Source organism: Quercus robur, chromosome 10, assembly GCF_932294415.1.
Source record: "Quercus robur chromosome 10, dhQueRobu3.1, whole genome shotgun sequence".
NCBI lineage: Eukaryota > Viridiplantae > Streptophyta > Magnoliopsida > Fagales > Fagaceae > Quercus > Quercus robur.
In genome coordinates this window covers 53,689,371-53,713,650 of record NC_065543.1, presented here as the reverse complement: position 1 = coordinate 53,713,650, position 24,280 = coordinate 53,689,371, and the positions used below count along the sequence as shown (strand labels likewise).

General features: G+C 32.8%; 2 protein-coding genes across 2 annotated transcripts; one reads left to right on the top strand and one right to left on the bottom strand.

Moving 5' to 3' along the window:
• Nucleotides 1–9,088: 9,088 nt before the first annotated feature.
• On the top strand, nt 9,089–10,377 carry LOC126703297 (auxin-responsive protein SAUR32-like). The gene has a single exon (XM_050402258.1). It carries the CDS (start codon nt 9,554–9,556, stop codon nt 10,112–10,114), a length of 561 nt encoding a protein of 186 aa, XP_050258215.1. The 5' UTR covers nt 9,089–9,553; the 3' UTR covers nt 10,115–10,377.
• Nucleotides 10,378–19,151: 8,774 nt separating this feature from the next.
• On the bottom strand, nt 19,152–22,315 carry LOC126702731 (omega-hydroxypalmitate O-feruloyl transferase-like). Its single transcript, XM_050401550.1, has 3 exons — nt 22,157–22,315; nt 21,248–21,715; nt 19,152–20,344 (listed from the first exon to the last, which is right to left on the bottom strand). Exons 2-3 carry the CDS (start codon nt 21,686–21,688, stop codon nt 19,487–19,489), a joined length of 1,299 nt encoding a protein of 432 aa, XP_050257507.1. The 5' UTR covers nt 21,689–21,715; nt 22,157–22,315; the 3' UTR covers nt 19,152–19,486.
• Between the last annotated feature and the right edge of the window lie 1,965 nt (nt 22,316–24,280).

Sequence of the window (24,280 nt, the reverse complement as noted above, 5' to 3'; positions counted from 1 at the left end):
TATTCTACCATCAGAGACTTTACCAATTGAGCTAACTGAAACCCACGAAATCATTGAAATTGATAATTATAGAAAACGAGCAAATAAATTACAAAAGAATTTAGAATAACATATACCTCATACACCGATACATCTTGATACATCCGTTAATAATAAAAATAAAATATTATTAGAAGGGTCTAAATACAAAATAAAAGATGACCTATATTGTGAATTTCAATTAACTCAATTAGTAAAGTCTCTTACCATCGAATAAGAGATTTGAGATTTAAACTCTATCTATACAAAAAATCGATTGTTGTTTTAGTCTGATGATAATGAGTAATTAGAGCATTCTTATCAAGCCTCCTAAATGCTATAAATCTTATTTTTTAGCAGCTGAACCCCAAAAAACACTCTCCATCCAAACTGGTAAATGCTATAAAATTTACAATCATTCTACAGTGCACTCTCATTTTTTGAGAGCACACTGTAGCTGTATTGTAAAATAAAAAATGGTTTTTTATTCACCAAAGGCTTCCTCATTTCTCACTCTTTCCTCTCTCACTTCTTTCATCTCTGTTCTCTGTTCTCTCTTCTCTCTCCGTGGTTCATGGTCTGTTGTACTCGTCGCCGGTCTCTACACGTCACCGATCTCTGCTTGTCGCCGGTCTCTGCTCTCAGTCACTCGATCTCTCTACTCTTCGTCTGCTTCGTCGCTAGCACGTTGCCGATCTCTCTACTCTTTGGCCGCAACGTCGCCAGGTCGCCGATGGTGGCTGAGATTTGGTCCGATTTTGGGTTTTGTGGTGTTGTCTTCGAATCTCTGGTGGTGGATGATGTTGTTTTTCTGGGTTTTGTGGTGAATCTGGGGGTCTCCGTTGGTCACCGATTTTGGGTTTTGTGGATGCTGTTGTTTTCTGGGTTTGTGAATCTCTGTGGGTCTCCATTGGTTTTTCTGCTTCTGCTAGTGTTTTTTTTTTTTTTTTCAGTGGTGGTGGCTGGGATGGATATGGGTTTGCTGGGTTGAGATGGAAGAGTGTGAGATTGTTGGATAGATAGGTGGGTATGGGTGGTTGGTGTTTTTTTTCCGGTGGTGGTAGATGGGGTGGGTATGGGTTTGCTGCATTGAGATATGGTCAAGTTTGCCGGGTTGAGAGTGACAGAAGAAGAGAGTGAAAGAAATATAATTGAAGAATAAAGAAATAATAAAAAAATATATTTAAATAAAATGGTAAAAAATATAAAATGTTTGTTGTTGGATGTATTGTAAAATAAGTTGTTAAAAGCTAAAATTTTGAGTTTTGAAGTGGTATATACTAAAAATTTTACTCACCTTGATGGGAATGCTCTTATAATGGAACAAATGTCATAGTTTGAAATTTTATCATATGGAAATGTATCATACAGATGAGAATGAGCATAAAAGTTCATACATGTGTTACCCGCGTTACTCTTTCCTTTTCTTTTAGCTACAATTAATTTTATTCCCTTAATTTTTATTTTTATTTTCAAATTAGTCTTTAAATTTAATTTTCCAATTTAATCATTTATTTTGTAAAAATGATTTAATCTGATTATTCTATCCAAATCTTTTAGCAAATGAAACTGTTCAAACAATTATTTTTAGTAGTAATACTCATCAAACATCAATATTTATTAAATGATGCATCTCATGAATGCTTTTAGTTAAACTTTTTCAAATTTTTTTTAAAAAAGAATGTTTAAACTGCATCGTTGCCCACAGATTTGAACGGAATGACTTGGTTGTTTCGTTTTTACAAAATGTTAATCTAAATTAAGAAAAAAAAAACATAAAGTTTAAGGACTAAATTGATAATTGGCGTAAAGGTTAAGGAATAAAATTGTAGAAGGTGTCTGTACCCCTAGATTAACAACTCAAATCCAAGCATCATTTCATTTTTCAATTGCTTAAAATATCAGTTGCAATTAATTGAGTCATATCTTATGAAAAAAAAAAAAGAACAATGCACTAGATTTCTTCATCTCTCTTTTTTCCCCGTTGATTTACATTTTTTTTATTAAAAAAAATGTATTTATTTAACCCACCAAAAGAAAAAGGAACCGTGTGTGCCATGCATTTAACGTTTTTGAACACACAATTAAATAGTAAACAACTAAACAAGACAAATACCTTGATTGATCATGAACAACTGAAAGGCTAGTAGTAGGATTTGAATTTAGATTGCTTATTATGGGGTGCTTACTTTCCATGTTGAAAATATAACACAATTAGTATCAAATTGTAGGAAGAATTAAACAAGACAAATCCCTTGTTTTATGAAAAAAGGCTAGTAGTAAGATTTGAATTTAGTTTGCTTACTTTGGGATGCTTACTTCATATTGGTATATAACATAATTTTTGTCAAATTGTAACTTTGACAAAATAGATCCTCGGCAAATGACACTTTAGAAAATAATCAAAATATGCATGTAGTCTATGTTTTTTTTTTTTTTGGGTAGGAAAAAAATGCTTAGGGAGATAAGGCGACCTTTACGCATCCAAGATAACCGAGAAAGAGATGGGCACCAAGACTGGAGTCTTGTTGACTCAAATCCCTTACCATTACGCGCGCAACTTGCCGCGTTGGCGTATTTCTTAAATTTTGATACCACCAAAACTCTCGTTTCATCTCTCTTGCGTCTTAGGTAGATAGAAATTGTACCAAACAAATGAGGCAAACCCTCTATAGTCAGCTATAGCCAATATATTCCTAAGACAAATGTGTACTGGTTATCAATCAATCTATCTCATGCTATGCAAATCAGGCCACCTATCCCTACTGATCACGTAATTACCAAGAAAGTCACATTGGGCATCATCATCATCATGCGATGAGACAGATCGACTTTTAACTCTTTAGGCTAATGGAATCTTAAGAGTCTTTGTGCACAATGAAATCATAAAGTATTGTGTTATGTATTCAAGAGTTAGACCCTTTTAGATATATACCATTGTAAGTTTTTTTTAAAAACCTTCTTCCCTCTCCCCGTATATATGTTAAAAATACTTAGTATTCTTAAAGAAAAAAAATCATAAGAGCCATTACAAATGAATCTCGAACTATATATGTTATATATTAGTTCATTGTTACGAAAAATTGACTTTTATATATACTAGCTACGAAAATATTATTTAACGTCATTGTTTAGTTTAATTTCTTGAGGCAAGTACTCAATTAAACTACCACAACTTTTTTTTTTCTTTTGCTGGTTTAGAAATATTAATTGCTAAATATATATGCTCCCATCGAGCTAGAACCTGAGACCCCCCTTAAGTAACCCCAAGTTCTATGGCTTGGGGAGGTACCATCCCACCAAATTTGAAGGTCATGATATCCATCTTAATTGGTCCATTCAAGTTTTTTTTTTCCCCCTTCCAAGTTTCATGTGACACATTTAGAGATCCACAATTGAAAACAAAGGAAAATAGTGATCTACAGGAGTATTAAAAATGTAGGTGACTTGTCAAAATTTTAAGTTGTAACTTAATTTTTTTGTCCATTTTAGTATTCAATTATATATACACACACTCAACTTTACATCGTGACAAGGTCATGATTTTCTTACTCTATCCACATTACATATAAGATCATATATATTAAATATTAATCATCATAACGAGATATCATTCTTGTATTCTTTTTTTTTTTTATTTAATAATTCAATATTTGAGAAAAGCGAGATCTGAACTATAGTGTCTTCATTGGATAAAAAACATGCTTTTTTGGAGAGAGATACTATTTCACCAATTGTGTTACAGGTATCTAACATATTCATACCTAATGATTTTTCACAAAAAGTGGTGATGAAAGAAGGTATAACTTGTACAAATCTTTCCATTTTCCAATTCGATCCAATCCATTCGTTCGTAGAGCTATTTACTCAATCGCAGACATTTTTGGAACACTTCTAACAGAGGGACAAATAGTCAATTTTGAAAGAACTTATTGTAAACCTCCTTCAAATATGAATTTATCTAATTTAGAGGGGAAAGTTGAACTACAAAATCTTGTATTCTAATGTGTGTAAGGTTATATTTGAATTTTTGTTGTAATGGAAAATAAATGCTTATAAATACAATAATAATATATAATATATTAATTGTGGGAGCATTTTTTGCTTCAAGGAAACTCATGTACTCCTAGGCAATTTTTGCTTGTCCCACATTGGAAAAATCTCATTCCTCTTTCTAACCAAACTAGTGGTACTCTTTCTAATTGGCTCATCCCTTATAAACCAAACTAATGGTACTCTTTCTCATTGGTTCATCCCTTATAAGGTAGAAAGAGGAAGGTCATCTTTCCAATGTGGGACAAGCAAAAATTGCCTAGGATAAACATGAGTTTCCTTGAAGCAAAAAATGCTCCCACATTAATTAATCAACATATATATATATATATATATATAATGAATTAAATACAAAAGATATGAGTTTAAATAAAAAGATAATAATAAATTAAAAATTAAAAAAATGGTAAACTCATCATATTTCAAACATTAATATTTACAAATTACAACTATTTGAATGCACCTTTTGTATTTTTGCTACAAAGAATATAAATGTTAGCTAAATTATTTGAAAGTTAAAAATTCAACGAATATAAAATGTCTCATTCTAGCTTCACATAGTTACCCATCCCCAGCCAGATAAACATTTAATAGTGGCACGTGTGAAATGCTATTTTTAAGCATGTAGCCCACAAAGTAGACCATAAGAAAAGGTGGTTCAATTCATATCTAGGAGTTATATATTCAAAAGCAAGTTGTAGATGCTAGAAAGTGCACAGTAGTCCAGAATAAATAAACTACATTGATTATTAGTTGGACTATGGTTCACAAATCAGATACATATCCAAGGGAGCTTGAACTATATATATTAGTAAAGAATTTCATCATGACCAGTTAGGAAGTTGGAAATCTAAAACTCTTAATTTTGGTGCATAAAGTTGACTTTACTAATCATTAACAAGCATATTGATTGAATTGAATAATAACCCTCAATTCAGCCCCTTATCCCAACTTAACCTAGCAAAAAAATATATATACATATTGAATAACACAAATACATAATGAAGAAGACCCTAAAATGTAAAATCCCATAGCCTCCTAGCCCCCTAGGGAAGCTCAACAAGTAGCGGCACACAATTACAACCTAACTAGTTGCAACTTTAATTACAAGCATGAAGCATGACAAGTTGACAGTCTTTGCAAAAAAAATCAACTATCATATAAACAAAAAGTCCTCCTTTATCAATATCATCAATCAAACTCAAACCAAATTCAACTTGAGAAAACTATAGCTGTCATATATGTCAATTTCCTTTTATTTATGCTTGTAGCAGTAAGTCGCTAAGAGACACATCTGACAATCAAAACTACCTTCTTGGCTCAAGGCCTGCTTATTTCTTTCATTACCTACCTTGTCTCTTGCACTCTGATCAGCCTCAGTTTCTAAACCAGCTTGCAATTCAACTTTCTCAGTATCTTTATCAACGTACACGATCATTTTTGCTTAAGTCTCCATCAACCATTTCTTCATGCTTCATAATAACATCCTCCTCCATATACTTAATTTGAGAGCCAATTTTGCTTCATTTTTCGTTTTTGGACAATAATATGCAAATATGTCCTAGTTACTCAAAGCCCCAGTAATTTAAAGCTTTCAAGAAGACCTTATGAGGCAAAAATTAATTATATTAATCAATTAATTAATGAGAAATTTCATGGGTTAATTTAATTTAACCTTATTCATAATCAATACTTGTCTTTTTGAAGGAGAAAAAGCCAAAAAAGGTGATGGTGCATGCACGCCATACACGCATGATTAATATTGTCATTATTCCAAGAGTTGTGGTGGGAGACAGCATGACAGTTTATCATTTTGCTCTACTTTTTCTTACAAAGTTTGTATGGTGTAGCTATTTTTTGGCAATTTATATAGTTCGATTGGGGACTCTAGTAGTGTGGTATAAAATCATTATTATTATTTTTTTTTTTGAGAAAGAAGACTTCAATTTTAATTAAACAAGACTGTTCAAATCAGCCTGAACAACATGATAGATGTCTGGTGGTACATCTTCCATCCAGAGTATTAAATTGAGCGTGGTAGCAGCCCGCCTAGCCAAAACATGGGCTACAGCGTTCCTTTGGCGGAGAACATGTGCAAAACTAGCAAATGACAAACCAGTAGCTAAAAACTTAACATCCTGAATTAAATGCCCGTGCAAATGTATAAAAAAAGAGGTCAAATGGCATAATAGCCCCAACTGAATGTTGGGGCGTAAATAAAAATAACTAGTGCAGGGTGACATATTCTAATTAAATGATCATCAATGACTAATTTATTGTACAAAACTGATTTTGAGGAAATTTAGTGCCATAATAACATGATCGAGTAATATGTCTCTTTTAGAACGTTGACTCTCACACATTCTTTATTATATATATATCGTTCATATACATCAGCTATATATTTTACATTTTAAATATGAAAATCATGCGTAAACTTACATTGTTGTATGTATGGAGCGCATATTAACAAGCGTGAGAGAATACTGACCATTAAATAAATAAACTATCAAATTAGGTTAATCAAAATACTCATTATAATAGAGTATTATTGGTGGTAGCTATTAAAAAAATAAAAACTAGGAAAGTTCCTATTTGAGAGAATTGCTTGGTGAAATTCTTAAAGATTAAAAAGTGTAGTGGGTACTTTGAAATAACTAGTAAGTTTCACGTGCGATGTACAGATAATTTTGTAAATATTTTATGTAAGACGGTTTTGGTGAATGTTATACATATATTATAATGAAAAAATAATTTAAATTTGAGTAAAGAAACATATACATTTTGAGATATTAAAAATTAATTTAATAGCTTCACTGCACATTTGTAGCCTTCTTAAGATAAGTTTAAATTTTTTTTTTTTTTTTAAATTGTGAAACCAAAAATAAATGCAAAAGAGTAATAGGACCTTGAAAATCAACTAATTTGTGTTGTGTTCACAAATTGCATACCATAAAATGAAAGTATGCCCAATTCTCTCATTGCCTTCTACTCATCGAAAATGCGACATTAAGATATGATGTGAGCAAGTGCATATGCATGTTTCATATAAATGATTTAAAACCATGGTTAAAAAAAAAAAAAAAAAATCCTCGTAGAGATTTCGGCGGCTTGATGGTGGTGGGAGGCCAATATGAAAAAGAAGTGGCCTCTCAAATTCTTCTTTCTCTCTCTTACAAATACTTTGTCAAACTCAAGTCTTTCATTTTGGTAATAGTGAAACAGTTCGTTTTGTAAAAGTTCACAACATTTTTGTGTTTCTCTATCTCTCCCTAATGCCTTATCTAGTTAGTTATTACTATTAGTTCTTAATTATTATTATTATTTTTCTTTTGTTTTTAATACTAAAATAGTGTGTATGTTAAAAGACATGAAGAAGAGAGAAATGTATGTTATAACCTCAAATAATCAATGGGAGATTAATGAGATAACAGTAAAATATAAGTCAACGTAAACTTTTTGGGTAATAGTAAAAAATACTTGATGAAAATAGGTAAAAAAAAATGTTAAATTGCAAAATTAGAACACCACATGACAGAACCTTATACACTCTCACATGATGTCTCTACTTTTATATATATATATATATATATATATCGATGATTGATTATAATCCATGACCATAGGATTCATGAAGAACTTAGTTTTAGTTCGAAAAAGGGGTTAAATGACATGAAACCCACGCGTGTGACCCGTTCAATACTCAACTACCAAAAAGGCAAAACACTAAGTTTAAAAATAGACCTCTTAAAATGCCCATTTGCAAAATGCCTAATCCCTAATGGTACCCAAGATTATGAAAACATCATGTACATTTTGTCTTTTTGTGCAACATATAGGTTTAAATTAACACAATCATAGAGTCTATACGACCAAGTGCATGGAATGTCGTCCGCAATAAGAGCCTTGTGGTGGGCACAATATTATTCTTCCATATATATATATATATATATATATATTTAATTGAGAGGTGTGGGACTAGGAGTCTAGTGAGTTTTAGTTGCTTTATAGAATTTATATAGATGAAAGAAGATTGAACAAGAAAGAATCCAAGAAAAGAAAGAATTAGAAGCAATGTTACAAGGAACAACTTTTTTCACAATTTTTTTTTCACAGTCTCTCCTAGCTTGAGAATTAAAATAAATGAAGCTGGAAGAAAATGAGGAAGAAATAAAAGATAACATTTTTCACAACTTATTTCATAATTTGTTAAGCTGTTAAGTGTTAAGTTGTTCGTTGTACACTATATCAATCACCATTGATATCAATTTTATTACGCACAATTATAACTTGCAATCATAACATTTGTGAAAACAATTAAAAGCAATGTTAGGAATAACATTTTTCACAACTTACTTCACAATCTACAAATTGAGAAGTAAAATAGATGAAAGTAGAAGAGGTAAAGGAAGTAATATTGAGACAAAAATTTTCACAATTTATTTCATAATTTGTTGAGACGTTAAGTTGTTCGTGTTGCAACGTTACTCACTATTGATATCAATTTTATTATGTATGATTATAACTTGTTATCATAACATTTCGAAAAAAATTTATAAAAATCTTTGTGTCTCATCACCTACTCCCACTTGCACCATTTGGTGTCCAAGCTAATACCATGGAGAGGTTCATCTATAGCTTCCTACAACTTTGTCATTTATACCCTTTTTCTTTTCTCCACATTACTACTCATCTAGTTATGTTGTCAAGTTAGCTGTCTTTCTTTTTAATTAATTTACACTAAACCATATCAGATATGTTAATATCAATTATTTGTTAATATATAAATGTCTTATCTTTTTGTGCACATAGGCGTTGAAGACACAAAGAAGTGGCCCTCTATATATTGTCACTATATGACTAATTTGTTTGGACAAAATAAATATTCGAACTGTAACAGCGTTAGTGCGTTGACAAAATCACAAAATGCCATATTATTAGGGCTGAGGTGTTTGTATATGGCTATAGGTTTTTTTGTATATATATTATATATATGGCAGTGCCTGCCTTTCCTAAGCCGAGTTTGCCCAGTTATAAACGCATCTCTCTTCTTAGATATACCTTGTGTGGTTCTCTTCTGCATTGCTTTCTACACTTCCCATAGTAGGACTATTTTAGTATTTTCTAGGAACAAGACAAAATCATATATACCTTTGTGTTTGTGAGGTTGTTTTTGATTTCTTTCTTAAACTATATCTTCCTATTTTGGATTCTTAAGCTACATTTCTCTCCATGGAACCACTTTTTTAAGGCACAAAAACTATCTCCTTCGTTTTTGTCTATCTATCTATCTGTCTGTCTATCTTTATCTTCGTTCTTTTTCAGGGTTTCAGTTACGAAAAGAGGCCAAGAAATGAGAAACATGTGGAATTTGGCATAAACCCTTTTTGTATTATTAATAGCTCTTTCTCACATAGAAGTACTACTACTTCTTGTAAAGCTTTTTTTTTTTTTTTTTTTTTTGCTTTTGAATTAGTAGGGAATGGATGTTATGAAGGAAAAGTGGAGGAAAAATCTGATTGTGAAGACATGGGAGCGGTGCAAATCGTTTGGTGGAGGCAACAAGAAGAAGCAATATTACTATGATGATAATATTAACTCATTGACAAAGAGCAGATCGTGGAGCTATGATCACACCAAGCCATCTGATAAGGAAGAAAGGCAACAAAAAAAGAAGTGCAAGGTGGCTCCTGATGGCTGTTTCTCAGTGTATGTTGGACCCCAAAAGCAAAGGTTTGTGGTCAAGACTGAGTTTGCTAACCATCCATTGTTCAAGATGCTGCTAGAAGATGCTGAATTGGAATATGGGTACAATAGTCAAGGCCCTATTTTGCTTCCTTGTGAAGTGGATCTGTTCTATAAAGTGTTGGCAGAGATGGACTGTGGAGAGGAGGTTAGGCTTGGTTGTAACTTTGCTAAAGGTTATAGTCCATTAATACTTCGAAGTCCAGCTCGGCGTTCGATTTCTGGTGATTTCAACGGCTGTGGTGGGGGATATAGGCTTCTAAGCCCTTCGAGAATGCTTAAGATGAATCAATTGTAACTATGTACAGGTATGGTTGTGCACACATATAGTCTGTATTTAATTACTATTTTGGTTAAGGTGTGCAAATCATAAGGTTATATGGAGCATATATAAGTTTCTAAGTCCTACACAATTGCTTAAGATGAAGCAATTTTAGCCTAGTATAGAAGTATCTTTCTGCATATGCAGTTCTTTGATGTGCAAAAGGTTGTGGTACATATAGGCTTATAAGTCCTTGGTGAATGCCAAAGTGAAACAATTTTAAGGTATGGCTTTGTGCACATACAGTCTCTAAAAATCTCTCTCTCTTTCCCTCTCTCTGCACGCACACACACTCAATGCACAAAATTTACACAAATTAACGTGACTAAATAACCAATAAGGATATGTTTGGAATTGAGGGAACAAAAATGAGAGATACTAAATTTTAGCATATTCCGGGCACTTTCCATTCTCCTCTCATTTTCTTTATATCATCTTCCTCTGTCAAACATAGAGGAACCATGAATGTGTGCCAAGTATTGTGATGTCCATGTAATTTTTTTTTTGGGTAAATACTGGATTGCCCTAACAAAAACCCATGTAAAACTAATTGTACACTTGTCATGCTTTTTCTAAATGAAACGTACTTCTGTCACTAAATGAAACAAAAGTGGCTGATGTGAGTGAAACAAGATAAACGAAAAGAAAGTGCAGCTCAACAAGGCGTTACGGAACATGATTGCCATTTCTATCAGATAAGCATGAAATTGCTACAGCTCTTTGAACTATTTTTACCAAAACAATTAAGTTAATTAAAGAGTACAGTGCCACATGCATTCTCCTAAAGGTTTATTCAGATCATATTTATCCGATTGAATGAAAGATATGAATGGTTGATTTACATAATAGAAGAAACATTTATATATGTAATATTAGATATGAATTAGTCATATTTGAACTAATTAATATCTACTCCGCTCTGTTACTTTGAATTTAGATAAGGATTCAAATCTAGAAGCTTGTAGTTGTGAATTATATAAATAAACTATTTAAAATTTAAGAAGAATTCATGTTTGTAAATTTTGTGGACGAAAAAATTCTTAAGCCCACGTTGCTCTAAAACAAATGGGCAGTATAGGAGGATTGTAACGTTAACGCAGCCTGCACATGCATTGGTTTGACCATATACCGTGAAGTGATTCCGTTAACGTGACACCTTCCTTCAAAATGTTCATACATACTCCATAGTCTTTTTTTACTTTAGTGTTATTGTTAAGATAAAGGCAAACAAAGAGAGGAAACAAGAAAACAAGTATAATTTGTATTCTTTTATTAAGGAGAGATAATAAAGATTGAGTCATGTACATAAAAGGTAAGAAGAGTAGATGCATTTGAACATATGTGGTAGCAGTTATTATCACTAGTACATAACTCGGGCTTATGCACAGGAATGATGAATTGTAATTGTGTTATTGATATTAGCTTGGGTTATAAAATATATAAAATATTATTTCGACCAGGACATTTGGAAGTACTAAATTAGTTTTTTCTTGCAATTTTCATGATATTGGCTACGCAAAGTTTCTCATTACACTGCTATAATGTATATAATTTTGAAAATTACTATTGGATACTACATATATAATATCTCCTAAATTGAATAGAAGTAGGTGCATGAAATTATTCAGCTCAATTACAATTTATTATGTTAAAGATCTTGGCATACAAAATATCTAAATAGAAACAGAATAAAAAATATGCTCATTAGTTTAAAGAAAAAATAACAGTAAAAATTTAAATAATTTAATTTATATGGAAAGCTATCAAATGCAAAATTCAATTTTAAATCTAATTAAATTTTCTCTAAGTATTGGTTATGTATAGTCATGGTATACACACACACACACACACACACACATATATATATATATATACATATATTATTAGGTTTTTATGGTTTATTTATATTAAACTTCTTGTTTTCTACATTAAATTACTTCGCTTGATACAAAAATTAAAAAACTTACATTTGATAAGACACGTGGTGCAAAATTTAACTCTAATTGAATTCTAATTTTTAGACTTAATTAATTAACTTGGCACAAAAATTTATAAATTTAAATTAGATGGAACACATGACATAAAATTAAACTCTAATTGAATTTTCTCTCAACTTTACCTATTAATATTTGTATGTGTGTGTATATATAGCTTACTGATTTCTTCTTTTGCTTAAATTTTTATCCATTATTTACTTTGGTCAATGCTTCCCATGATTTAGAGCAAGTACTAAGTCATTTGTGCAATACAAAAACACAAAATGAATAGTGTCTATTGTATCCCCATGAGTAGTACTTATAGCCAGCCCACAAGGTCCATTAGTTCAAGTAACCTTTCAATGGTGAAAAAAAAAAAAAAAAAACTCAAGAATTTTTCTTCTGAGTTCTTTTCATTGCAGTTCAAGCCACTAGAACAAAATACTATAAAGATTGTAAATTTATAAAAAAAAAAAAAATAAAAAAAAAAAAAAAAATACACTACGTTAGATATACTCTATGGCCAAGGAAACATCAGTTTGTGAAATAAATTCCAATTTTCTAAAATTTGCAGTTTAAGTAGGATTGATATGTTGGAGTTATCTTAAACCGCTTCATGTAAACAAAACAAATTACTGTAGAATTTTATGATCACGTGAGGGAGTAAAGTGGCAAAGTGAGAGTTTCATATATATAGTTCAACCACAAAGCCAACATATATCCACGGAAGAAGAGCTCAAAGAGTCTTTTATTCATTAAGGGTGTGTTTAGATACCCCATATTTGTTAAAAACTGAAAATTTATTGCTAAAAACACTATAGTAAAATAATTTTTAAATGTATAAATAGTACTGTGAGACCCAAATTTACCTAGAAATCTGCGTTTTACTAAATTTGGTAGTCCGTGAACGGTACCCATTGAACCCACTAAAACAATGTAAGATACACGAATTGAGCAAAACGCCAAATCCAAACGCACGCTTAGATGGCGATACATTACAATGAGGCTCGTTTTTATAATGGAATTACATGCAAAAACTACTCACAATTTTGAATTATTAATTGATTCAATCCCACTTATTACTTTTTCCTTTCAAAAAAAATTCTTGCAAATTTTTAATTCATTCCGATCCAATCCCATAATTTCCTCCATAAACAATATCTTAATTTGGTCTTCAATAATATGGAAAAAAATATATATACTTTTCTTAAAGTGTAAGACTTGCAGAGAAACTCTGGCTAGGCTGCTTTATACTTTTATTTCAGAAATTTTCAAGAACCTAACCAACACGCAGAATTAATTAAATTATAGTGGGAAAAAAAGAGAGTAAGTTATTTAGCAAAATAAAAATATATAGAGTGAGTCCTCTTCTCAATTGCCACAAGGCAGAAAGGTCAAAGGAACGCACCAAAAAGTTTCAAATTCCAAATACTATTATACACAGACTTGGTTGTCTAGCGGCACTGCCTCAGCAGCACCCACCATAATAGGGGATTTAATGCTTTGATGTGCGCTGAATTTTTCCAATTTCCACAAGATAAGATGTTAGCATGTTACTTTGAGTCTTTGACTAAGCAGTCGTATTCATATTTTTCAGCTAGGACTGAAATGGTGCAATTTTTTTTTTTTAAAATATCTGAGTAACAAAAAAATAGATTTTTCGGTGTGGATCCATCAATGATCAACCCCATACCACATGTACTAACGGAGCCTTGATGAAGTTATCATTGTAGGCACAACACATTCATTAAAGCATTATTGTTCAAACCACTCATCTCTTACCAAGTATCATGTGAAGCAATACAAGAACTGTTATCATCAAATTAAACCACACTTGATAGTGCTAATTAATGTGTTGGCAGCTTATGCCCACTTATGGAAAATTGTTACTTCATGACCTAAGTTGCACGGACACGAACACGATACGGACACGGACACAGGGATACGGCAACTTTTGAAAAATAAGGATACGACACGGCGGTTAAATAATTAATTATATTTTATATTTTGGCATATTGTAGCATACTGTTTCAGGCTTAACACTATTTTATATACATATATATATATATATATATATATTATGGATAAAAAAAATCCATATAATAAATGTTGAAGGTTTTAAAGTTATAAGTATATAATTTTTTTCACCAATCACAATCTATCACATCACAATTGTAACAAAAAGTTATAAAAAATTTTATAGTCCTATACTTTTTTTAATTTTACAGACTATGGAATCAAAAGGTTGAAAGTTTCTTTTTTATTACGAGTCACGTGAGGTTCACAAAAACAAAACAAAGCAAAAAAAAATGTTAATTAAATTCAAACGGACAAAACAAAAGTGCCTGGAAGGAATGAGTATCACGTGGGGCTCACAAACACCACAAAACAAAGAAAATATCTAAAGCCTAAAGACTCTAAAGTCTGAACTCTAAACACAAGTGGATGACAGCCAAGACACACAAATAAAGAAGAAGAGGTCGTCAGGTAGACCGAAACCAAAAGAAGAAGAAGAAGAAGAAGATGAGGAAGAAGAAGAGACCGAAATTAAGAAGAAGAAGAGGAGGAAGAAAAGCACGAAACCCAGAAGGAGGTAGGATTTTGATTTTTTTTTTTTTTTTTTTTTTCCAGTCAAAATCTTGTATCGGACGAAATTTTTATTTCGGCCGAAATAGCCGGAATGACCCGAAATATGCCGAAATTTTCTTTTTTTCTTCACTGCTGGCGTGTCAGACGCGTCAGAGCCGAGTTGGCGCCGCGTCGGAGCCGCGTCGGCGCGTGTCGGAGAAACGAAAAAAAAAAAAAAAGAGGACACTCGCCGGACACTGGAATCCGGCGAGTCGTCCCCGTTCCGGTGTCCGACACGTGTCCGACACCGACACGACGCCAAAAATGGCGTGTCCGTGCAACCTAGTTCATGACTTGAAAGTGTAACATAACGTAAGGGACGAGAGAACTTGACAGGAAATGAGGAAATAGCCAGTTGGAGAAATTTCTTAGTAAAAAGAGTACTGCAATCATTGATTCTGCAATGTGCAATGTAGGCTCACTCAAATATGACCATTGTTTTGTTTGAATTTTCATTTCTGTCATGTGATAAGATAAGATTATAAGATGCGTAAACTTTCCGTGTTCTAAGTTTGCAAAATTCAAGAACATGTTGATTCAATAATGGGGTTATGGGATTCAAAAAGATGGTTCAAATTAAAACCCAGTTGAGAGTTCAAAGCCGTGCCATTTGGATCTTGGAATCATTCCAGACTACAGTTAATAACAAGTCGTAGTGTAGTGATGGAATTAGTACGTTTGATAGTAATGAAAGAAGAAACGCTTGCATTATTGAGAGTACTTTTGATAGTTTGGTGCTTTCTTGTTGCAGCTGGCACTCAAATCATACATGATTGATAAGGGCGTTTTCACATTAGAAATAAAGTCAAATTGTCCACAATTAAGGTCACCAAAACTGGTCGGCAAATTAACGAGCCTAACACACACACACACACACACACATATATATATATATATATATATATGAAAATTTCAGAGAGGAATCGATGAGATGATGAGGTTGGACCAGTTACTCTTCCAGTTGCTAGCTTTATATTACACTTGAATTTCGATCATATGGAGGTGATCCACTCCTTATCCACTACTAGATTCTTCTTTCTTTGATGAAATATTTTCTTTTTCATTTTCTTCCTCATCCTCTAGCTTTTAAATGAACTTATTAGTTGAGTTTTTTTATTGATCATAATGGGGCCGGTATCATTGAGCAACAAGTAGTTTTCAATCATGGGCACCACCAATTGACTTCAAAGAGAACACAGATGGGATTAGCAGAACACTAGGAGTTTCATGTTGAGTGGATTATATCATATAGAAATGCACACATATAACATATTGTATGAACACAAAAGCAATTTCATGTTTAACTTCAAACAAATTAGGTTCCAAATAACTAACTCGGTAAAGTGAAATCATATCGCAGTCATCATAAAATAGACAAGGTAGATTCAAATCCTCTCATATTTATTAGAAAGCTTATGAGAGAGAATTTTACATTATAAGAAGTCAAGCCAAAAAGAAAAAAGAAAGAGAAAGTTGCATTCATAAGAAAACTGCTACTAGCACCAGTCATGCATCCGTTAAAGTTAAGCAAATCCACAAGAAGCCAACATGCAAGTAAATGACAGGCACAACAAACGATGTACTATTTCTCAAAGGTCAGCGTGAGTGGTTGAGATGGGTGGAACTGGTGTGTCCAATCTCTCATGGAAAACTCAGGCGCATGATTCAAGCAAATTGAAAATGTATTTTCTAGCTACAAGCATAATATAAAACCACCAAGTTTTGCGCGAGGATGACACGTAACTAAAACTAAACATATGGCACCATCTCAAGTCGAGTGCATTAAAGTACTAAACCAAGCCAAGTCATTTTTTATTACTATTTTCTTTCTCGTGCAACTTCAATGTTGGTTTATATATATATATATATATATATATATATGAGCAAGACTTAGGTATAATACTTAGTTGTTATTCCTTAGATTCTCCTTTTAAAATTTGGTTATATACATTTTTTCTTATAGAAATAAAGTATATTTTTTAGTTAAATAGTCATACGGTTAAATTTTAAGAGGAAAATCTAAAAAATACCACCTAATATATTGTACCTAAGTTTTGTTCAATATATATTATATGCTCATGACTAAGATGTTAAAAAAAAAATGTTCAAAATCTTTAATTAGAACGTCAACCAACTCAAAATGTCTGCCTCCAATGGTTTTGAAGTATTATGACTATTTTAAAGGAGTTTTTTTGTGGCAAATTTTTCACATTCTATACGTGCATTTTCCTGACCAGAAAGATGGTTTTGGTGACAAATTTTGGGTGTATTTGTTATGTCGACCTATATAGTTTTAAAGACAACATTGTCGCCATAATCAATTTGGAATAATTCATTTCGTGATTCTTTTTTATTCCTAGTCCACTAATTCTTTTTTTTCCCACCTTTAATAATAGGCTTTGACTTCTACTTCAAAATGATTGTCACTGGCCACCAAACCGACAACCTTGGATCAACTAAACTCGATGGGAACAATTTAGCATAGTTCTTTATTCTTATCCTGTAATGGATTCATTCATCATGACTATGGATATGGTGAGCAATTTTCATGAGCTCCAATTGACTACAACCAGAATAAGGAGGGAATATGCCAAAAAGAAGTTTCATGTGTGAACTATGAGTGGAATAACACGCCGAAAATTGTCAAAGGCATGTAGCTTAATTAGTCCTTCTTAGTGTTTTCAATGAAAACGTCTAATGTTCAAATCTCTTCTCCTATTATAACTATCGAATTATCAAAAATAAAAGTCTGCTGAAAACTGTTTGTATGGGCAAATATTCTTTAAAAAGGAAAAGTCTAGCAGTAATCCAGGTTTAAGTTCAAATTTTTGACCAATATTTAAGGAGGGAGGGGACAATTACATCACAATTAGAAAACTTTTTGACCAATATTTAAGGAGGGAGGGGACAATTACATCACAATTAGAAAACTGTTACTAGCATAATCATCCAAACTAAAGATTAAAATGTAAATTACTTGTTATGAAGTTTAATGTTTGAATGATTCTTGATGCAACTAGTCTTTAAATTGCTTGAATGGTAGCACAAATCTTATTGACATTTTAGTTGGAAGAAAGTCTTTCGAATTCCATTTCAAGAACAATTTATTTAGAACTATGGAAAGAAATTGGAAATATCATTATTTGACACTGGCTTGTATTATCAATTGTAGGACTTTGGGATGATTTTAAGTGTTTTCCATTTAGATATTAGAAATTTTTGCTATTCTTGATAGAACAACATTTTTTTATTTTTAAGTTATTGGACAAACTTTTTACTCAACGATATAAGTATATATTAACTGCAAAACTGTTAGGGACATATTTTTATGTAATTGGCATATCCTTTGACAAAACTCACTTTACTTGTATTTGGATAAATCTAAGTAGGTTCAAGATGATCATTACAAATGGTTAAATTGAAGACATGAAAATTACTCAAGAACTGCTCAAAAAAAGTGCAATCTGCAAATCTCAATACTTCCTCGACAGAAGCTCGATCTGTCGAGATTCATTAAATCTCGACACATGTCTCGATCTATCGAGTTTACGGGATTTTGGTTATAGCCAGCAATGTTTTTACTCTAAAAGGCTATTTGTTTATGGGTTTTGTATAATCCTTATAGGACTAGGAAAACCAAAGGTTTGTGAGTTTGTATAATCCTTATTGGACTAGGAAAGCCCAAGATTTGTATAAACCTATTTGGAATAGGAGATGCCATTGAGCTCCTATTTAAAGGAGGTGGAAAAAGAAAAACCTAACCCTAGAGAGCTTCATAAGATTTTCTTTTTGAAACTCTAGTCTCCTTCTATAAAAGAAAGAGTTCTTACTACGATTCTTGTGCACCTTTGGGTTCTGTAACCAAACAAAGTCTCTTGCACCAACATTGAAGATCTTATTGGTGTTTCTTTGTAAAGCTGCTGCAAATCAACTACAACAATCAAAGGGTTGCTGTGGAGTTAGTCACGTGCTTGGATTCGTGCAAAGGAGTAAACCGCGTACTGGGATCCGCGCATCAAATTGGTTAGTCACATACTTGGGAGCAGTGCATCGAAAAGGGAAATTGTCACTACAAAACAAGTCCAATTGGGTATTGGGGTAAGGGTTCAACTATAGATTGGTATAAGATACTGGAATTCCTTTACTTGTAACCGCTTGTTGTGACAATAGTGGAATTTCGGGAGTGGTGACCTGAAAATCACCTAGTGGGGTTTTTGCCGTTAGGTTTTCCTCATTCGTAAACAAATCACCGTGTCATTTATTTTCCGCTGTATATTTAGTTATTTGGTGATTTGTTTGTGCTACCACGCGTTTGCATGTTAATTAACTTAATTAATTCACTTGACTAAATTAATTGGTTAATATATCACAAAGGGTCAATTCGTTTTTGGCCTATCAAAAACAAACCATGATTCAGAAGTTTACTGATCTCTTTGCTTATGAATTATTGAATTTGAACTTAAAAGACTCCATAAGAACTTAATAGTTCATACAATTACAAATGAAATAAATAGTAATTAACAAATAGGGAACATAAATTTTCACTTCTTCATGCCTTTCTGTTCCAAACATGGTAATCCAGTGTCAGTGTTTAAATTAAACTGGACTACATGTTGTTCTCCTTGATCATTGGAATTCCTTTGGCATGAAGTGCACTTACGCCAATATAACTTAACCCGGTACTTGCAACGAATGACACAAGCTATAACAAATGCTTAGATAAAGAAAATCCAGGAAGATACCTTCAAATCTGCATCAGTTCTGCAAAGATTTTCATTGCAGAAGCCGGCAAACCTAAAAGAACATTTATGCTTTTCCTCTCTTTCCCATGAGATAGGAACAGAATTACTTCCTTCTCAGGCAAAGCCACAGGGCCAGAAAAAAGAGCTTCTCCCCATCCAAAATCTACTGTGTGAAAAGATAGCCTAGACCAAGTTGTAACCAATAGGGTTGCTGCAAGTGAAGGCCTAGCTCTTGTTGCTTCAAAATAGTCTATAGCCGATCTCATATAACTGTCTGTAATCATGTTAATTGCCTTTTGAACTAGTCCAACTGTAAATGACAGTGGGTTCTCTAGTTGCTCACTTGCATTACATATTGAATTTGTTAAGACAATTGCATTGCCAGAGTACCCCTTTGGAATTGGTGGCTCAAATCTAGACCTTCCATCAACAGCAAAGAGAAGCTTTGTTTGCTGATCAGGCTGCATCCTTAGTGCCTGAGTTCTAGATTTCCAGACAAAAGCTGTGAGGGCTTCAAATGTTGTGCACTTCTCCAAAACCCCATCTTCCATTGCCTTTTTCTTGAGCTGTTCAAGCTTCTCAGGGTCAAAACAGAAGGAACTATAATGCATTTCTTCTTTGTAAAGTTCGCTGGTCTCTGATATATCTTCAATCTGAGCAAATTCTTTGTGCTCAAACTCTATCTTAGGTGGGTTCCGGGCTTTGAGTAAGCTTCTATCTAGAACTGGTGGGACTTTTAGGGGCAAGCCTCTTGCAGTTTCACTCCATGAGTTTACAAATTCCATGGCAGCAATTCCATCATGCATACAATGGTTCATGCATAGTCCAAGAACAAAACCTCCACATTTGAATTTAGTCACCTGGAAGATTAAATTAGAAATGCAACTTTTAAAAAATGCTGTTTGTTTCAACTTAACAAAGGGGAAAAGAGAAAGAAAGAAAGAAAAAAGCAAAGCCTAGAGTTCTGTCAGGTTTCCATTTTTTTTTTTCATTGAAAAATCTTCATTATTACATAAAAGAATATGTTCTGCAATTAAAGTAGATGATATAAATGTTTGATAAAGAAGGAAGAGGCTATTCTGATTTGATTGTCAAGTATTGACAAATCAAGAGAAGTAGGTGACTCTTATGGGGAGCCTAATTAAATGTACAGGTTTGATATTAATAACTCTAGATTGATGCAGGAACTTACTAGAATTGATCATTATGATCAATCTTTCGTTTAAATAGCCAAATAGAGGTATGGAAAATCGAACTCCATTCTATATAATTCAACCCATTTTTCCTCCAACTAGCCTAAATTTCTAAGATTTTAATATGGATATCGGCATGTTCCTTCTAGTTCTGTTAGAACAGATAAATAATTAGAAAATTTATACAAGGGAAATGCAAGAGATATCACTTATGTTACTTTCATCTTGAACTTTACATACAGGATGTTAGCATATAGAATATTTTGCACATGTTTCATGTTTTTAGTATTGCCCTTGATTAGCTTGAATTAAGGCTTGAATCAAGGCATATCAGTTATCCTTGATTCAAGGCTAAGCAAGGTCCTCATAGGCCGACTATTCTGTGTGTGTGAATATATACACACACACACACTGTATAGACATTTTAATGCTAGAAATACAAAGATTTCATTCAGAACATTGTTCTGTCTATGTTCCTTTCGTTATTTCTACACAGGAGTACCTCCTTCTATCAGAAATACACTAAACTTATAAACAATGAGACATGAAAATAACTGAAGATCCTCAAACCTGAGCCACTAGAAGAGGCATTTCAAGTATGTTCCTTGCGCCTGGAATGTCATAAACTAGCTTTCCAAGAGTGACTGGGTCAGGCTTTGTTGTGTAGCCTATTTCCTCTATTGTACAGTCTGCTTCAGCCTCAACAAAAACAGCACCCTCCCCTGTGCAATCCACTATCAGCTTTCCTTCTGTACTGATTGTTAACCGGCCCGCAACTGGGTAGTAGGGAACAAGAACCTTAGACAAGGCATCCTTAATGATTTTCACAGCATCCTCATTGCCTTTAGACTCTGACTTAAAACAGTAAATAGTGCGAACTATAACTGCAATGTTCTGATCAAGGTTTGTGAGGAAGTAAAGACCCTTCTCTGTTTCCTCTGCTGGAGCAACCAGAGTTGGTTCATATTGCTTTACATTAAGCTGAGAGGAACTGTTACTAACACTCTCCATCAAAAAACACCCTTCTTGATCCAAAACCTGACCAACACAATTGCCATAAAGCAATATTGAATTTCATTACATAAGCAAATTACTAGTTAAGGAACTTGTGTGTGATACCCCATATGTGGATTGGATTGGAAAAGTGTGTTGTGCGAGTGTATGCAGACTAGACCATATAATTGATTACCGGGAACTCCAAAAGAACTAGTAAATTTAGAACTAGAGCTCCTCGTAAGAATCATATATTAATTAGCCCATTTCGACTAGTAAGCACCCAATGTGAGACTTAGCACACAACAGCACTTATACAACCCAATCAAATCCACATAATCCAAGGTACGACACTGTGTATCATGCATGTAAATGCAATGTTTCATGATGATATAACATGAAAAACAATGAGTTATTTGCTAGCACAGAAATACAAAGTTGTTGGAAAAACAGAAATGGAACCGCAAAAATGTACTTGAAATGTACCTCAAAAGCAGGTATATTTGATGAGAAGAAAATGCGTTTGGAATGAAAATGAGACTTTGTGTAATTTGTGTTCCTTTTTGGTAGAGTTATATAGAAAGTGGTGGGCCAAAATCTTGAAAATTAATGGTTTTGGTTTAACAAAAAAAATGTTATAACATGGAAAAGACAGGTAGAGTTGGATAATTGGATAAAGTTTTATACGCAAACAAGTTTTAATGGAGAAGCCTTATAATACGAAAGAAAAAAAGTCTTATAACAAGTTTTTTGACATTGTTGTTTCTATGGGGATTGCACTAAGGTCATATGGGTTGTGGTAGGCTACTTGCCAATGAACCAAAACATTACCAGCCAAGGAGTGTGGCGTGAGAGATAGACTGTGGGGTTGGTTGGTGGAGTTGGCGTCCAAATCTTTGGTTACTTGGCTGACTATATATTTTTGCTGTTGGTTTAGCATGAGCCCAAAGTAGCAGGAAATGCATAATGATGAAAATTAATGGAATCTCACTTCTATTATGGGTCCATGAAATCGACAAAAAGTTTATTAAACAAGATGACATTTTTATTGGATTAGAGCTTGTTAACGGATTAGGTGAAATACTCAACCAAATATTAATCAAACATTTATGTTTAACAAGTATTACTGTATTAGCAAGGTATTTGTTTATCAAGAAATAATATACGGTAGGTAGCACTGGGTTTTGCATGACAGCAACTACATTTCCTCGCTATTAATAAAATTTCGTAAGTACAATTACATAAGACATCAATTTTCCACACTATTAAAGTCAATCGTGTGATTGCATTAACCAATACATTACAAAGATGATTAAACTGAACCATGTGATTCATTAATCAATTTTCCAATTTTCCACACCATTAAATTTGATCATGTGATTGCATCAACCAATACAGTGCAAAGATGATTAAACTTAACCAAGCGATTCATTAATCAATTTTCCATACTATTAAATTCAATCATGTAATTGCATTAACCAATACAGTACAAAGATGATTAAAATGAACTAAGTAATTAATTAATCAACAGTACTGTTACGTGGTTAAAATTTAAAAATTTTAATTGTAGAACTTAGGGATAACATCAAACAAACTTTACCCAAGTTTTATCCTGAAAGGAAAGCTTATCTGTACTTTTGTTTTCTTTCTATTGGTCTGAAAGGCCTTTTTGTTTTAGTCAATAAGAAACAAACATCTACAGTCAGTCCTCACAGGTTTGATCATAATAGATCATCTAGAATCACGTAATGCAACAAGTAACCGAGTTTTAAATACGAAGCTAATACAAAGTTTGCTGAAACATTTCAATCAACTATTAGGAGAAGAAGTCAAAAGGAATTTTTTTTTTTTTAATCCGTTTACCATATTTAACCCAAAGTAGACGACAACGTAAGTGTTCTACCAACAAAAGCAAGTAAAAACAACCTTACTGAAGGGGTTATCAATAATTATTAGTCCAATCGGGTTAAGCAACATTTTGGGGTTTGAATAATTTGCAAGAATGAGTGTGAGATGAATAATGACGAGAGAGACATCCCACTAGAAAAGATTGAAAAATTATTAATTGAGTGATAAGATATACATAAGCCTCGTGAAAATCAAGTACCTCATTGGCACCAATGAAATCTGCAAATTGGACAATACCTTTCGATTTGGATTACAGCAACAGCTACTATTCTATTGTCCAAACCCAAAATCAAGAACGATCAGGAAACTTTATAATGCTGATAATTTGGGATTTGCTTAGAGAAAATGGGCAATTATTGGACAGTTTATTATAAAATATAGAACTCTACTACTGACACAGAACAAATCACTGAAAATAAGCACATACTCACAAATTTTCACTCAGGTCGCACCAGAGACTCCAAAAGATAACCATGAAACCCGAAGAACTCTTCAAAGGAATATAAACTCAGCCATTCAAAGTCCAAATCAGGACAAGGTGTTATGAATTTCAAATCTTAGCAACATTTACTGAAAAATAAAGAGAAAAAATCAACACAAAATTTAACTATGATTTGACAGTATGCTTATATCCACGTGAGAGAGCAACGAAAATCTTTGCTGTTTTTTTTTCCCAATGAAGTGAAACAAACAAGACCTTTT

What these genes read in the sequence shown, in the direction of transcription:
- LOC126703297 (XM_050402258.1), top strand. Translation starts at nt 9,554, where the DNA reads ATGGATGTTATGAAGGAAAAGTGGAGGAAAAATCTGATTGTGAAGACA.
- LOC126702731 (XM_050401550.1), bottom strand. Translation starts at nt 21,688, where the DNA reads ATGGAGAGTGTTAGTAACAGTTCCTCTCAGCTTAATGTAAAGCAATAT. An exon ending in TGCCTCTTCTAGTGGCTCAG is followed by an intron (nt 20,345 to 21,247) that starts GTTTGAGGATCT and finishes TTAATCTTCCAG; the next exon opens with GTGACTAAATTCAAATGTGG.